The 15,760-nt window shown below is 53.9% G+C and overlaps 1 protein-coding gene across 1 annotated transcript in view; it reads right to left on the minus strand.

Moving 5' to 3' along the window:
• Positions 1-361: 361 nt before the first annotated feature.
• ARFGAP3 (ARF GTPase activating protein 3) overlaps positions 362-15,760 on the minus strand; it is a 47,477-nt gene continuing 32,078 nt past the window's right edge. The window contains exons 12-16 of the mRNA XM_070411248.1: positions 14,064-14,195; positions 7,096-7,219; positions 5,934-6,024; positions 2,821-2,942; positions 362-1,384 (exon numbers count right to left, since the gene is read on the minus strand). Coding sequence (XP_070267349.1) covers positions 1,367-1,384; positions 2,821-2,942; positions 5,934-6,024; positions 7,096-7,219; positions 14,064-14,195 — 487 coding nt within the window. The 3' untranslated portion in view covers positions 362-1,366. The remainder of the gene's footprint in view (positions 1,385-2,820; positions 2,943-5,933; positions 6,025-7,095; positions 7,220-14,063; positions 14,196-15,760) is intronic.

Here is a 15,760-nt window from a genome sequence, read left to right on the forward strand (position 1 = left end):
CTCAGTTAATGACGAGACATCAGGCCCCAAACGTACATTAAAAACAGACCCGGCGAGCCCTGGCCTCTGGGCACACGCCTGGGTTGCAGGTTCAACCCCAGCCCTGGTTGGGGTGTGTGTGGGAGGCAACCAATGGATGTATCTCTCTCACATCGGTGTTTCTCTCTCTCTCCCTCCTCCCCTCCCTCCCTCCCTTAAAAAAAAGGAAAAAATACCCTCAGATTAACAAAACAAAACAAAACAAAACACCAAATCCATCGGTAGCTGGATCATCATTCAAATGCACACCAATGTCACACCCCGTGAGCCCTCATGTACGATAATTCGTCTCATAAACTTTGGTAAAAAAAAGTCGGCAACGCACCTGCTGCAACTGTTTATTCAGAGTCTGATCATTGGAGCTTTAAGAAAGATTCACAAAATATTCAGCTGAAGCTGTATTTCTGGTTCATCACATTCCAAATACATTTTACTGTTCTGAGCAATACGTTCAATGCTGTCTAAAACACAGCCAAGCTATTTTTCTTTATTTATACACATTCTGTAATTTTTAAAAAACAAATATTAAGATAGAAAATATTAACAAAACTACCCAATTACAACTACTATTTTCCCATTTACTGAAATGTTTCCCGTGAGTGTATCTTCTTACCTTATTCATTTTTAATTCTGAACACTCTATTGATTTATAAATGCACTTAGGGAGTTCTCATCTTATATTTCGAATAGATTCAAACAGCCACACCTTGTCAAGAGATTAGTTCCCTGGCAACGCAGAAACTTAGGTTTGTTAAAAGCACTCACCGAAATTATTTTTGAATTTATAGATCATACAAAATAAACCATTTACAAGGGGACAGGTGACTTTAACCATTATTTTGAAATCACCTGACTGTGCAAATACAAATGAAGCAATCTGTCAATTAGACACCAGGCATTTTGGTCTTTTGTTTTTATTTTTTGCTCCATTTTTACTGAGATGTCTGTTGTGAATTTCGTTTCTCCAGGCCCAGCTGGCACTGACAGATTCGAGCCCCTAGCCCATGGGTATTACACGCTGAGACCCCCACACAAGGCTCTCTGTTCTCGGGGTGGGAGGGGCCGTGTCTCCAGGCCCCCAGCTGTCGGAACTAAAGATTCCAAGAAAGTAAAGCGAGGATATGCATGGATGGGCAAAGAGGGCATGTGCAGGAAGTAACAGAACAGAGATGACAAGAAGGCTTCTACATCAAAGGAAAGGACGTCAGCCGTGTCTAGGCCGCGGGCCGAGGCAGCAGAGCCACCTGCAGAACGGCCGTCTGCGCTGCAGTCTGCGGGCCTCGGTCCCTTAACGAGGAATTTCTCCAGGAAGCACATGACATCAGGATTAGGAACCATAGCGGTCCTACAGAGAGAGAGAGCCCGGATGAGAGTCACAAACACTCGAGTCACGTCCTCATTCCCGCCGCCTGGGCCTGGCTCTGCCTGGGGAGCCCCCAGAGGCAGGTGTGAGGGGACAGAGGAGCGCAGGTGGAGTCTGAACCTGACCTCTGTTCGCTGAAGGGCGCACTCCTGCTCTCTGCGCCTCCACTGTTCACCTCCAGGTGACTAAGGATGGGAGGCTCATCTGTCACCAGGACTGTCACCTTCCTGGCAGGACCGACGGGCTCAGCTCCCCAGGGACATGAGCAGCTCTGCCTTCCAACCAGACACTCACTCCCCGCAGGGCCGCAGCAGGGGCCTCTGGAATTCTCCAGGGGGGCCCGCCCCCACCTGGGAACCCTGCAGGCAACAGGCCCCACTAGGCCCTACTCCTGGGGCCATGTCTTTTTTTTTTTTTCTGGTGCTCCAGGTGAGGCTCGAACTCACAACCTCGGCATTATAACTGGGCCATGTCTTACATTCTCGACAGAGTCCCCGGCAATAACCTGACGTGAACAGAAGGCTCAGAGAGAAGCCTTTCAACCAATCAGGACGGCCTTCGGCTGTTACACAGGGTGGGCAAAGGAGGTGCACAGGTGTGTGGGAAGCAACAGTAATTAATAAGTAATAACACAAGAATGACCGTGAGCCTGCGCTCCCCGCCTGCACACCAGCTGCCCGCCTGCCCGCCCGCCGGCAGGTGAGAGTGCTCTCTCCAGAGCCAGCCTGGAGAATTGTTACGTAAATTCCATGGATTCCCATGGGAAAGAATGCGGGTTTTGAAGAATTTTTACTCACATGGAAATGCTCATAACAAAACGTCACCTAAAAGCAGGATTGCATATACACAATGTAATCTTTTTAAATTTGGAAAAGATGTGCCTAGAATGCCTTTTAAAGATAAAAAAATGTCATTTTTACTTTCTTAATATTTCTGTTCCAATGTAGGAAAGGAGTGGAGAAGGACCATGATGATTCCTGTAACGATTCCCCTAGGGCAGCCGTGGGCAAACTACGGCCCGCGGGCCAGATCCGGCCCGTTTGAAATGAATAAAACTAAAAAAAAAAAAAAAAAAAAACCGTACCCTTGTATGTAATGATGTTTACTTTGAATTTATATTAGTTCACACAAACACTCCATCCATGCTTTTGTTCCGGCCTCCGGTCCAGTTTAAGAACCCATTGTGGCCCTCGAGTCAAAAAGTTTGCCCACCCCTGCCCTAGGGTCATAAATTAGAAAGTTTAAACCAGTAGGAAATGGTAACTTGATTTTTACGATGCCCTGGGTCACACGTAGCAAACATCTAAATCAGTGATGTAAAACCGAATTTCCTCGCGACTGAAGAGTGGCCCCAGTCTCATTTTCACAACCACGAGCCCACCCTCCTCCTCAGACCCCGTCCTCGGAGCCCCACAGACCTGGATGGAGGTCATGACGCCGTTAGCGAAGACAGACAGCTTCCCGGCGACGGACCTCACACCCTCCTTCAGCTGCGCCATGTCGGGGGCCGTGGGCAGCACGCTCGAGAGGTTGTAGTTTCCTGCACACAGAGCAGGCGGTGGTCACTCTGCCCCAGGGCAGCCGCCCAGTGACGACCCCGATGACAGAGATGGTGGGTCCCCCGCCCCGCCCCCCAGCTTCCCAGGAGCAGCAGGTGTGGCAGGGACAGGACGCTGCATAGGTCAGGGCTCGGGTCCCAGCACAGCCCCACCGTCCTGCATCCACGACCAGCTGGTGCCTCTGCAGAGACCCTCCCCCTCCCGCTCCCTCTTCCTGCAGGTGCCTCACACACACCTGCCAGGCCAGCGCTCAGGAAGCAACCGGTGGGCCTTTGTGGGCCAGCATCCCCCGCTGTGGGGGAGCCCTCTGCCCTTCCTCTGGCGGCCCAAAGGGATGGGCCAACCAGAGCCGGCCCTGGACGAGGCACACTGAGCGAGGGGAGCCCTTTGCTTGCTCTGGGGCTATGGTGGGGGGAGGCACCCCTCCCACTCGCAGCTCAAGCACAGGGGGAGGGAGCCTGCCCGAGAGAACGGGGCTCACCAGGGAGTGAGCTGGAGAGTGGGTCTGTCCCCCGCTGCTCAGGTCTGAGCCTCCCAGGTACGAAGCCGGCCCCACTCCCCCCTCTGCCGCGGCCCTGACAGCTGGGCGTGTGGCTAAGGCCTGGCTGCCCCACAGGAACACCCTGTCCCACCACACGGTGAGTGCCCTCTGCTGCCACGCCGCGAGCCCACACCGGCCTGGTGACCTGTCACACAACTGCAGCCGGGGCTGGAGGGTCAGGGACTTAGTGACCCACACCCTGCGGGTCCCCTAGGGCCGAGCCCAGCTACTCCTTGGCTCCACACACGACCATCTCCACCCGCCTGCCCCTTAAGCAACAGGAGCAAAACAGAACAACATGATTATCCTTCAGCACAGACAGTGCCGTGGGCGGGGCTTCCCCCTCCGCTGCCTCCGGAGGCTTTAGATTCTCCGGCCTCTGCCAACGCCGGAGCAAAGCCCAGCCCGGGAGGGTACCTGGGCTCCAATCCCGGGTCTGCACAGACCAGAGGCCGGTGAGATCCGAGCACGAGGGCCGGAACCTCAGCCTCTCGGTTACCCAGAGGGCGCAGAGGTCAGCGGGGCGACCTCAGGGAAGCACCTCCACTTACCCACCCGAGGAATGTTTAGGGGCGAGCACGGGTGAGGCAGGACAGAGGGCCCGGCCGAGCAGCTGCGGGACAGTGACCTCACTGACTACTTCCATCCCCGGTGCCCGGAGACGCCTAGGAGAGGGCTCACCGGCGCGTCAGCCCTCTCCCCTTCCCTGTAACCTCACCGGGCCCGTCAGCCCTCTCCCCTTCCCTGTAACCTCACCGGGCCCGTCAGCCCTCTCCCCTTCCCTGTAACCTCACCGGCCCGTCAGCCCTCTCCCCTTCCCTGTAACCTCACGGGGCCCGTCAGCCCTCTCCCCTTCCCTGTAACCTCACGGGGCCCGTCAGCCCTCTCCCCTTCCCTGTAACCTCACCGGGCCCGTCAGCCCTCTCCCCTTCCCTGTAACCTCACCGGGCGCGTCAGCCCTCTCCCCTTCCCTGTAACCTCACCGGCCCGTCAGCCCTCTCCCCTTCCCTGTAACCTCACGGGGCCCGTCAGCCCTCTCCCCTTCCCTGTAACCTCACCGGGCCCGTCAGTCCTCTCCCCTTCCCTGAAACCTCACGGGGCCCGTCAGCCCTCTCCCCTTCCCTGTAACCTCACCGGCCGGTCAGCCCTCTCCCCTTCCCAAGTTCTAACCCCTGCAGCACAGTGCGGCCAAGCGACCGAGGTCCGGTCAGTCGGAGGCCCTGTGCCCACCTCTTCCTCCTTCCTGACGGCCCAGCCGGGTGCAGGCGAGATGGGCAGGGCTGGCACCGCGCTGGGAGGGAGCTGAGGAGAGGGGAGGTGATGACCAGGTGAAAGGGGCCGGTCCCCATGCAGGGAGCACAGTGCACAGTCCCCAGCTGCCTCCCAGACGGCGTGAGACAGACTCACACTGGGCTCTGCCTGGCTGTGTCCCTGCTGCCCTTGCCCCCCGAACCCTCCCGGTGAACGTCTGAGCCCGGGGCAGGCCCTCAGCAGCTTGGGGAGCAGGGGCAGCCCCAGCGGGAGGCGCCCTCCTCCCTCCCCTGTGGCTGCTGCTGTGGCTCCAAACCTGGGAAAACCGCCTGCAGACCCTGCCTCCCAGTCCCCTCCCACGGCACCGGCACCGGGCGCTGTGCCCTCGTTGGTGCCCTGGCCGCGGGCTCAGCCACACAATGGGCTCCAGGGAAGGACAGTGCAGGCCTCCGCCCCCCACTCTCAGTCCGCAGCCCCCACAGGGGCCTGGGCCGAGGACACCCACCGAACGGGCCTGCTGGGGGCTCTGCGGCGAGCACCCAGGTGCCCCTTCCCATGACTGCAGGCCCGCGGGCCAGAGCTTGGGTGCACACAGGACAAGCGTTAGTCGGCTCTGTTCTCTGAAACGGGAGTGTCACTGTTCCCCTCAACCACTGAAGGGCCTGCTCGCATGTGGTCAGCAGAGGGTTTCAGCAAGAACGACGTTTCAGAGAGAAACTCAGCAACCTGAGCCGGACCGGCCTGCCCGTGCCAGGGCTCCTTCCCGGTGACCCAGCACCACCGTGGGGACGGGGCGGGACTGTGGGGAGCCCTCCACAGGCCGAGCCCCCTCAGCCAGGGTGGTCACAAAAGGAAGTGTGCCTGACAAGGGCCAGGACACAGAGAGTGAAGATGAGAACAGTGCATGAGCCGCACCGCACTGCCCGCACCCCAGGCCGTGCAGGAACCCCAGTCAGCAGCCAGCCCCTCCTGCGGGAGGTCAGGGGCAGAGCACAGGGTGCTCCCAGCCCGCAGGCCCCCTGCAGCGGCCGAGGCCCGGCACCACCTCGGCTCACCAGGCACTGCGGCTGGAAGGCACCTTCTCACTGAGCACAGCTGCCTGGCAGTGCCCCCTGCACCGAGGGCCTGCTAACACCCCCCCCCCCAACCCCCCCCCCCCCGCCCAAGCCCCCGGCCTTACCTGCCGCCTGCTTCCTCTGCTCGTCAAACAGGTCTGCCGAGCTGATGGAGGAGCTCCCCGAGAGCCTCTCCAGCCGCGCCCGGGTTTCAAACTGGACAAGACCAGGAAGAGGAAACATTAGGCCAGAACACAAGCAGTTTTACAAAGAGAATCCCGGAGGGGCCGGCACTGCCTGTCCCCAGGCCCCGCCCCCCCCACAGCGCTGCACGCCCAGGCCCCCATCAGTGCGAGGGCACGGGAGGCGAGAGACTCGAGAGAGGGCATCTCTGTTGTGGGGCTGCTCTCACCGCCCCCCGCAAGGGCCATGACATGAAGCCTCCCTCCGACACCCGTCATGCTCTGCTGTGACTGAGCCTGAACGCTGTGGACTTTAGAGCAAGGAGGGTTTCAGGGCTGGGAACAGCCCAGTGGCACGCGAAATACTCTTCAACGCGGCCAGAGTGCTACTGCTACCAAATAAAGCCAGGACGTTTTAGGGAGAATTCTCTGACCTTCCCAGAAGCCTGGAACGCACCTGCCCCAGACTCTGCGCAGGCGCACAGGCTTCCGAATTAGAAGGAAGCCGAAACCTCTCCGATCCCATTTGAGTTTTACTGCTTAGCAAGGTGCCACTAAGACAAGCAAGAGCCTGAAAATATATATATCTACCCCCCAGAACCCATACCTATACACTTCATTTAACTCTGGTTAGAAATTATTAAGTTGCAGATGTATCAAAATTGCCTGAAGTTTATTCAAAAGAGATCGAATGGCCCTGGCTGATTTGCCCAGTGGTTAGTGTGTTGGCCCTCAGGGTTGTGGGTTCAATTCCCAGTCAAGGGCATGTACCTTTTCTCTCTCTCCCTCCTGTCCCCACCCCTTCCCTCCCTTTCACTTTAAAAATTAATGGGAACAATATCCTCAGGTGAGGACTAAAATAAAGACGGAGTGGATGGCTATTCCAAACACTGAGAACGAGTAAGAGAAACATGAGGCGCAGCTCCCATCTTCCAGCCACCCCCCGCCCCCGCCGGCCAGCAAGGTGTGCTGAGTGTCAGAAACACCTGGTCTGAGTTCCGGCTCCAGCTCCCCGGGGCCAGGGCCTCTCGCAGCCTGAGCCCATCTCGCTCAGCACCATCACCTGCTCTCCCCACGCCCAGGCCCCTGCCCTCCAGACACTCACATCAGCGTGGTCTTGTCTTCCAAAGTACATATCTGAGGAAATGGCTTTGACGTTGCCAAACTTCTTCTGGGCCTCATCAGTGTTTCCCACGGGCTCATAGTCTGGCTTGCGGCGAGCAGTAGGCCTGCAGTGAGGAACAGCCGAAATCGGAGTGACATCAGCCAGACGGCAGAAGAGGAGCGTTCCGCCAGCCTGCTCCTCCCGGCCCCGATCTCAGTCCCCCCGGTGGGGTCGAGTCCAGCAGAGGGGCCAGCACACGGGGGCCAGCAATCCAAGACGGGGCGCACTGACGAAGGCGAGGGGAGCAGTTTCACTTGGCCCCCAAGATGGCACAGCTCGGTGCCAAGAGAGACCCGCTTGGCCCGCAACTTCTCCCGTGGGGGAGGTGAGAGGGCAGTGAGTGGTGCCTGGTCCCCCGCTGTGTGGGCACGGCCACGGGCTGGGAGAGGCTGGCAGCACGGGGTCCTACTAAACACTTGGCAGGCTCCACGGGGAGGCCGGCCCACAGCCTGCTGGGCACTTTATCTGCAGAGCTGCCAACTGGCCCACGGTGCCGTCCAATGCTCTGCGCGCTTCACCACACAACCCTCCCCCCGCCATGGCGGGCACCCTGCACCTGCAGATGGGGGTGCAAGCCTTTGCAGACAGCAGTGAGCAGGTGCAGAAAGCCACCTGGTGCTGTGGGCCTGGGAGGAAGCACATGAACCTTGCATTTCAGGAGAGGAAACCCCAGGGAGGCTCCCAGCCCCGGCCTGGCTCTGTGGGGGTGAGAGATCTACCGCCTTCAGAATCCACCCCGGGAGGGAGGAAGTGCGGAGTGTGCGCCCGCACAGGGTCTGAGAAAGGGCGACTGGTGAAGGCACTTCTCACCCAGAGCCAGCCAGTCGCTAACTGGGGAGAAGGCGAGGCTTCCTCAAGGCAAAGGCAGCACACACGCCTCCAGGAACATGGAGTCCCGGAAACGCGACACCACAGTCGCCTTCCAGTAGCTGCCCCCAGAACTGCCTGGCAAAGAATTCAAACTACGGTTTTAAGGCAGCTCGGCAACCTACAGGAATCGGCAAGATAGACAACTCAACGAAATCTGGAACGTTATACACTAACACTGAGGAGTTCACCAGAGACAAAGAAATCATAAAACAGAACCAGACAGAAACTCTGGGCTGAAGAATACAAAACTGCAACAGAGAGCGTCCACCTCCGACTTAAGCAGGAGAAAGAATGTGTGAACTGAAAGAGAATTCATTGGAAATTACCCGGTCAGAGGAGAAAAAAAGAATGAAAAGTGAAGAAAGCCTACATGAATTACGGGATGCTCTTAAGAAGATAACACATTATGGGAGACTGAGGAGAAGACAGGGAGGAAGAGACGGAAAGTGTATTTAAAGAAATAATGGCTAAGAACTCCCCCAATCTGGAGAGAGATGGGGACATCCAGGTGGATGAAGCTCATAACCCCCAAACAGACCCGATCCAATAAACTGTCAGAGATCAAAGACAAGGAGAATTTTGGAAGCAGCAGAGCAAAGACACTCGTCACAGACAACGGGGCTCGGGGAGGCTGTCAGCAGGCTGCTCAGCAGAGCCCTGGAGGCAGCAGATAGTGGGCGATATGAAAGCTGCTAAAAGGCCTGGCTGGGGAGCCCAGTTGGCTAGAGCATCATCCTGAAATGCCAAGGTTTCAGGTTCAATCCCCGTCAGGGCACATACAAGAACCAACCAATGAATGCATAAATAAGTGCAACAAATCGATGTTTTTCTCTCTAAAATCAATCAGTAAGTAATTTTTTAAAAAAGCAAACAACTGCTGGGGACTCTTTCCCCCTCCCACGTGGGAGTCTGTACTTGTTCTTCAATAAATTCCCACCTTTGCTATACCATCATCTATCTGTGGATTTATTCTTCGACTCCGACGGACAAAGAATCCGGGAACCATCCTGCCCAGTCCAAAAATCCCATATCAGAACGAAGTAGGACATATATTCAGATTATTTGCATAAAACATAAATATAAAGCTCAAAGAATGATCACAGTGAGCACGTGAGTAACCACTAGGCACCCAGGCAGGTCAAGAATTAGAAATTGGCAGCAATCCAGAAGTATCCTTTGGACCATTGCCTTTTTTCCTTCTAACCCTTAGAGATGAGCATTTCCATCTCCAGTTTGGGGATATAAAGAATAACGCTTGCCCTAGCTGGTGTGGCCCAGTGGACAGAGCATCAATCAGCCTGTGGACCGAAGGATCGTGGTTCAATCCAGGTCAAGGGGAATGACCTTGATTATAGGCTTGGTCCCTGGACCCGGCCAGGGTGCTTAAGGAGGCAACCAATCGATGTGTCTCTCTCACATCAACCGATGTTTCTTTCTCTTTCTCTCCCCCCCTCCCTTCCACTCTCTCTAAAATATCAATGGAAAAAGTATCCTCAGCGAGGATTAACAAACAAACAAACAAACAAAACAACGCTGTTCTAAACACAGGATGTGTACAACATTTTTTGGTTGTGTATACAGACAGGAGCTGAATTGCTGGGTCAGAAAATGGTGCCAGTTTTCCAAACTGGTGTTACCAATGTATTCCCCCATTAAAAGTATGAGAGTCTCTGCTCTTTTCTATCTTACTAGAAGCCCGGTGCACGGAATTCGTGCACTGGGGGGGGGGGGGTGTCCCTCAGCCCAGCTTGCGCCCTCTCGCAGTCCAGGAGCCCCCAGGGAATGTCCGGACCATCAGTCAGACGTCCTTAGCGCTGCTGCGGGGGTGGGAGAGGCTCCTGCCACCGCCGCTGCGCTTGCCAGCCATGAGCCCGGCTTCTGGACGAGCGGTGCTCCCCCTGTGGGAGCGCACTGACCACCAGGGGGCAGCTCCTGCATTGAGTGTCTGCCCCTTGGTGGTCAGTGAGGGTCATAGCGACCGGTCATTCCGCCATTTGGTCCATTTGCATATTAGTCTTTGATTATATAGGTCTAGAGGCCCGATACACGAAATATGTGCAAGGGGCTCGGTCCTCGCAGCCACCGCGCTGCCTCAGCCCTCACCGCCGCGGCTTGGTCCGGAAGGTCATCTGAAAGGTCGTCCGGACAGTCATTCTGCTGTTCGGCCGTCTGGTCTAATTAGCATATTACGCTTTTATTATTTTAGACTAGTAGTTGGTGTTGCTAAATGTCTTAATAATTTTGACTGTTTTTGATGCATATAATAGTACTTCATTTTAATTTGCATTCCCATGATTACTAACGAAGATAAGCACATTTTTATGTAAGCTCATCAATCTAGTAAATAAAGAGGAAGTATGTGCTGAAAAACAGCAACAAACAGCTGCTGACGGAGGGAGACCTGGCCAATGTGGCTCCGTTGGCTGAGCCATCATCCCACGCACCAAAAGGGTGCCCGTTCACCTCTCAGCAGGGCACATGCTCAAGTTTCCGGCTCGGTCCCCAGTAGGGGGCGTGCAGGAGGCAGCCGATTGATGTTTCTCTCTCACATCAATGTTCCTCTCTCTCTAAAATATCAATTAAAATATTTAAAGAAAAACAAACAAACAAACAAAAAACAACAAGACACAACTACAGGCTGCCTTCAGGACACACACAGGTTGGGAGTTAAGAGACCACAAGTGAGTAGGGAGAGCCACATTTATATCAGGAAACACACGTGAAGCCAAAAACTAACACGAGACAAAGGTCATGTAATGGTAAAGGAGGCAGTTCACCACGAGTAATGACAATTGTAAATACATATGTACCCAGCAGATCTGACAGGAGAGACAGACAGTATGGCAACAATAAGAGACTTCAATACCCCACTTCCAACAACGGACACATCACCCTGACAGAAAATCAATAAGGAAAATTGCACTTGAACTGTACGTAGACCAAATGGACCTACAGACATATTGAGGGCATTTCATCCAACAGCAGCAGGACATGCATCTGCAGTGCACACAGCACATCCTCCAGGATACGTCACATGCTAGGTCACAGAGCAAGTTTAAATCATGTGAGGCCTTAACAAATTTAAGAAGATTGAAATCATATTAAGTATCTTTTCCAACCACAATGGTTATGAAAGTAGAAATCAACAACAGGAGGAAAACTGGAAAATTCACAAATATGTGGAAACTAACACATTCCTGAACAACCACAGGGTCAGAGAAGAAATAAAAATGTCTTGAAACAAATGAAAATGGAAACACAACATACCAACACTTATGGGCTGCAGCAAAAGCAGTTCTAAGAGGGAAGTCTACGGCCAACAGGTAGGCGCATGGAAAGGTGGTCAACATCACTGATCATCTGGGGAGTGCAAATCAAAACCACAGTGAGGCATCATCACCAAAAAGACAAGAGGGAAGCCCTGCCAGCGTCGCTCAGTAGTTAGAGAATTGGTCTCTCACACTGGAGGGTCGAGGGTGCGATTCCCTGGGTTGCAGGTTCAATCCCAGCTCCATCGAACTGCATGTGGGAGGCAACCAGTCGATGTGTCTCTCTCACATGGATGTTTCTCTCTCTCTCTCTCTCTCTCTCTCTCTCTCTCTCTCTCTCTCTCCCCCTCCCTTCCTCCCTCCGCCCTCTCTCTCTCCTACTCCCTTCCATCCTCTCTAAAAATCAATGGAAAAAATATCCTCCAGTGAGTATTAACAATAAAATAACAAAAAGAAGATAAGAGGTAAGTATTGGTGAGGATGGGAGAAAAGGGAACCATTGTACACTGTTGGGGGGAAGGTAAATTAGTGCAGCTCCTGTGGAAAACAGTATGAAAGTTCCTCAAAAAATAATAGAAATATCAGATGCTCTAGTCATCTCACTTCTGGGTGTGTATTTAAAGGAGAAGAAGCTGCCGAAACCGGTTTGGCTCAGTGGATATAGCGTCGACCTGAGGACTGAAAGGTCCCAGGTTCGATTCCGGTCAAGGGCATGTACCTGGGTTGCGGACACATCCCCAGTGGGAGATGTGCAGGAGGCAGCTGATCGATGTTGGGAGATGTGCAGGAGGCAGCTGATCGATGTTTCTCTCTCATCGGTGTTTCTAACTCTCTATCCCTCTCCCTTCCTCTCTGTAAGAAATCAATAAAATATATTTTAAAAAAAAGGAGAAGAAGTTGCCCTAACCGGTTTGGCTCAGTGGACAGAGCGTCGGCCTGCGGACTGAAAGGTCCCAGGTTCGATTCCGGTCAAGGGCATGTACCTGGGTTGCGGGCATATCCCCAGTAGAAGGTATGCAGGAGGCGGCTGATCGATGTTTCTCTCTCATCGGTGTTTCTAACTCTCTATCTCTCTCCCTTCCTTTCTGTAAAAAATCAATAAGATATAAAAATAAATAAATAAATAAAAATAAAGGAAAAGAAGTCAACATCCTGAAGAGTCAGCTGCAATTCCATGTTCACTGAAGCTCTACTCACAAAGCCAGACACGGAGAGACCGCAGTGCCTGTCGTGGGTGGATGGAGAGAATGCGGTGTATATAATGGGGGACAATTTTGCCAGAAACAAGGACACCCTGCCATTTGTGACAACATGGATGAATCTGGACATTACGTTAAGTGAAGTAAAACAGACGAAAAAGACAAATACTGTATGATCTCATTTACAAGTGGAATCAAAACTTTTTTAAAAAAGGTCAAACTCAGAGAAACAGAGTAGGATGGTGGGGGAGGGGTTGGGAAATGAGCAGATGTTGGTCAAAGGTCCACATTTTCATTTATAAGATGAATAAGTTCTGGGGACCGAATGTGCACACGGGGACTAGTTAACAATACTGTAGTGTATACCTGACATTTGTTAGCGCAGAGCTTGTGTTCTCAGCACAAAACAAACAAAAACCCCAGCGAAATAGGTTAAACTAATTTGAGGTGAGGCAAATGTGTTTCTTATTTATAATGTATACACATGCCATTTTTTAAAAAGCCAACAGTAATACTTCTGTAAAAGGATTTCAGGCAGCTTTTAAAAAGCCTGAAAATTCTAGTAAAAAAAATCAATACACATCCAAACCACACAACACTTGAAGGAATTTTCCATTTAAAACAGGCCTTCTCCCCCCTTCGGTCCCGCAGATCACTCCGTAAACACTGGGCACTCCACAACGCACGCAAGGCGCTGCTCCACGTCACTCGGGACACAGCGGGAGCAGGCTGAGCGCAGTTCCAGTGAGGACAGTCCTGGTTGCACCTGCTGTCCACCTACTGGCAGTGTCACCGCACTATCCGTGCTCCCTGGTTTGGACAATACACTAAACAGCCCTTCACTCATAATCCCCCAAACCGGAGACAGTTCTCCGACAGGTGCATGGGTAAACAGGCTCAACAATAAAGAGGAATGAATAACACGGATGTCTCAAGGCACTAGGACAGTGGGCGGCAAACTGCGGCTCACGAGCCACATGCGGCTCTTTGGCCCCTTGAGTGTGGCTCTTCCACAAAATACCAACTTCTGCGCACGGGCCACAAAGTTTTAATCGCACTGTACATGCGCGCCCGCACGTGGTATTTTGTGGAAGAGCCACACTCAAGGGGCCAAAGAGCCGCATGTGGCTCCTGAGCCGCAGTTTGTTGACCACTGTACTAAGAAAACGGAAATAAGTCAGTCTACACAGGCCAGTTACTGCCCAATTCCATTCCAACCCCGTTCTGGGAAAGGTAAGGCCAGAACACTGGGTGCCAAGAATGTTCTTGAGCCGAAACCGGTTTGGCTCAGTGGATAGAGCGTCGGCCTGCGGACTGAAAGGTCCCAGGTTCGATGCCGGTCAAGGGCATGTACCTTGGTTGCGGGCACATCCCCAGTGGGAGGTGTGCAGGAGGCAGCTGATCGATGTTTCTGACTCTCTATCTCTCTCACTTCCTCTCTGTAAAAAATTAATAAAATATATTAAAAAAAAAAAAAAGAATGTTCTTGAAGCAGCAGAACAAAAGCGTTTACTTCCCAGCGACGTCCTTGGAGACCCGGTTCACAACCCCGCTGCTCTGTTCCGCGTACCTGTCTGAATAGCCCGTGGTTTTCAGAATCGTGTCAGCCTCTTTGGTGCTCTTCTTTTTCCAATAGAAATCTGAACTGTCATCCCAACTAGAAAAAGAACTGCTCCGTAACTCCATCGAATCGTCGAAGAACCTGATGAGAAAGAGGAGGACAGTGACGTGAGGCCTCACAGTGATGTCGGGTACAGAGGGACGGTGCCTCCAGCTCCCGTGAGTGGCGGGCAGCCATGTGGCCTGACCGGTGAACAGGAGCAGACACGGGGTGAGTCATTCCCAAGGACTTTGCTCAACCTGCCCGGCCCCATCTCCTGCTGCAAGAGGTGTGTTCCAGGGGCTGCGGCCTCAGGCAGTGCTGAAACGTCTATTCACCTGGACGGTCAAGGTGCCACGTGAAGGACACGCAATCTGGACAGTCACCTGTACCCGCAGCTGACATCAGTGAAGAACAAACCATGGTGTGTTAAGAGCTGAGGGGATGTTTGTCACTGCAGCATAAGCTAGCCTATCCGGACAGCACGTGGCTACCGGTTACATATTTCACTTTCGCTGGGTCTCGTTCTGCCAAGTTAGTCACAGCTGCTGCCGCCGGGCCTGGGGAACGGGCGGCCTCCGAGGAGCTCCAGCTGGCAACGCCCGCCCGTCAGCCCCAGGACAAGGCTGCAGTCCTCGCAGCATCTACCACTCACTGTCAGGGACGCTCATCAGCCTCCCTCTGGACTCAGATGGAGCGAGGATCGGCCGCGTGAGGGCATGCTCCTCCAGCCTGAGGGGCGTGGACGGGGTCTGTGAGCATCGCCGAGCAGATGGCCTCCCGGGTCCATTTACACTTTCCACAGCTGAGCATCGCCGAGCAGGCACTGCCCAGAGGCCAAGCTCGACAGCGCTCAGCTTTCGGTCCTGTGCGGCCTGAGTCTGACCAGAGCAGCAGGGTTTGCGGGAACAGCTCGGATATCGAGAGGGGAGGCAGGTGTGCCAGAGCCTTAAGAAAAGGGGACTGTGCCCTGACCGGTTTGGCTCAGCGGATAGAGCGTCGGCCTGCAGACTCAAGGGCCCCAGGTTCCATTCCGGTCAAGGGCATGTACCTTGGTTGCGGGCACATCCCCAGTGGGAGATGTGCAGGAGGCAGCTGATCGATGTTTCTAACTCTCTATCCCTCTCCCTTCCTCTCTATAAAAAAAAATCAATAAAATATATTTTAAAAAAAGAAAAAGGGACTGTGTTATCCCAGAATTCCTAACTGCTTTGGATGGAAAAGCCCAGCCAGCCACACGCGCCCCAGGAAGCTGGAACTCAGGAGGGTCAGGAGAGAGGCCGCCTCCAGCTTGGGTCTCGGGAAAGGAAGGTGGTAGGAGAGAATGCGGCTTCCTGCAGGGCGTCGGGACGACGAGGAAACGAGGTGAGCACTGGCTCCCAGGCCACAGGGAGCCGCTCAGACAGACAGACAGACCCCTGAGCTGTGAGGGGCCTGCAATCAGAGATGAATAGAAAACAAGTAGGCAGGGACCCCAGTGAGCCAGGACTGAGGGGGCGGGCGGGGGAGCGAAGAACAATATACTTTTTCCTGACAAACCACGAGAGGTGAGGGGTAAACCTGCTGTTTGACGCAGCGGTGAGCGCTCCTGTGGACAACAGGGCGAAAGCAGGACTTCCAGTGTGGGTCCCGCCTCCTCCCAAGAGGGTCACTGAGAGCAGATGGCG

Source organism: Myotis yumanensis, unplaced genomic scaffold (genome assembly GCF_028538775.1).
Source record: "Myotis yumanensis isolate MYYU_CA2020_CCGP unplaced genomic scaffold, mMyoYum1.0.hap1 SCAF_3, whole genome shotgun sequence".
In the NCBI taxonomy this organism is placed as follows: domain Eukaryota; kingdom Metazoa; phylum Chordata; class Mammalia; order Chiroptera; family Vespertilionidae; genus Myotis; species Myotis yumanensis.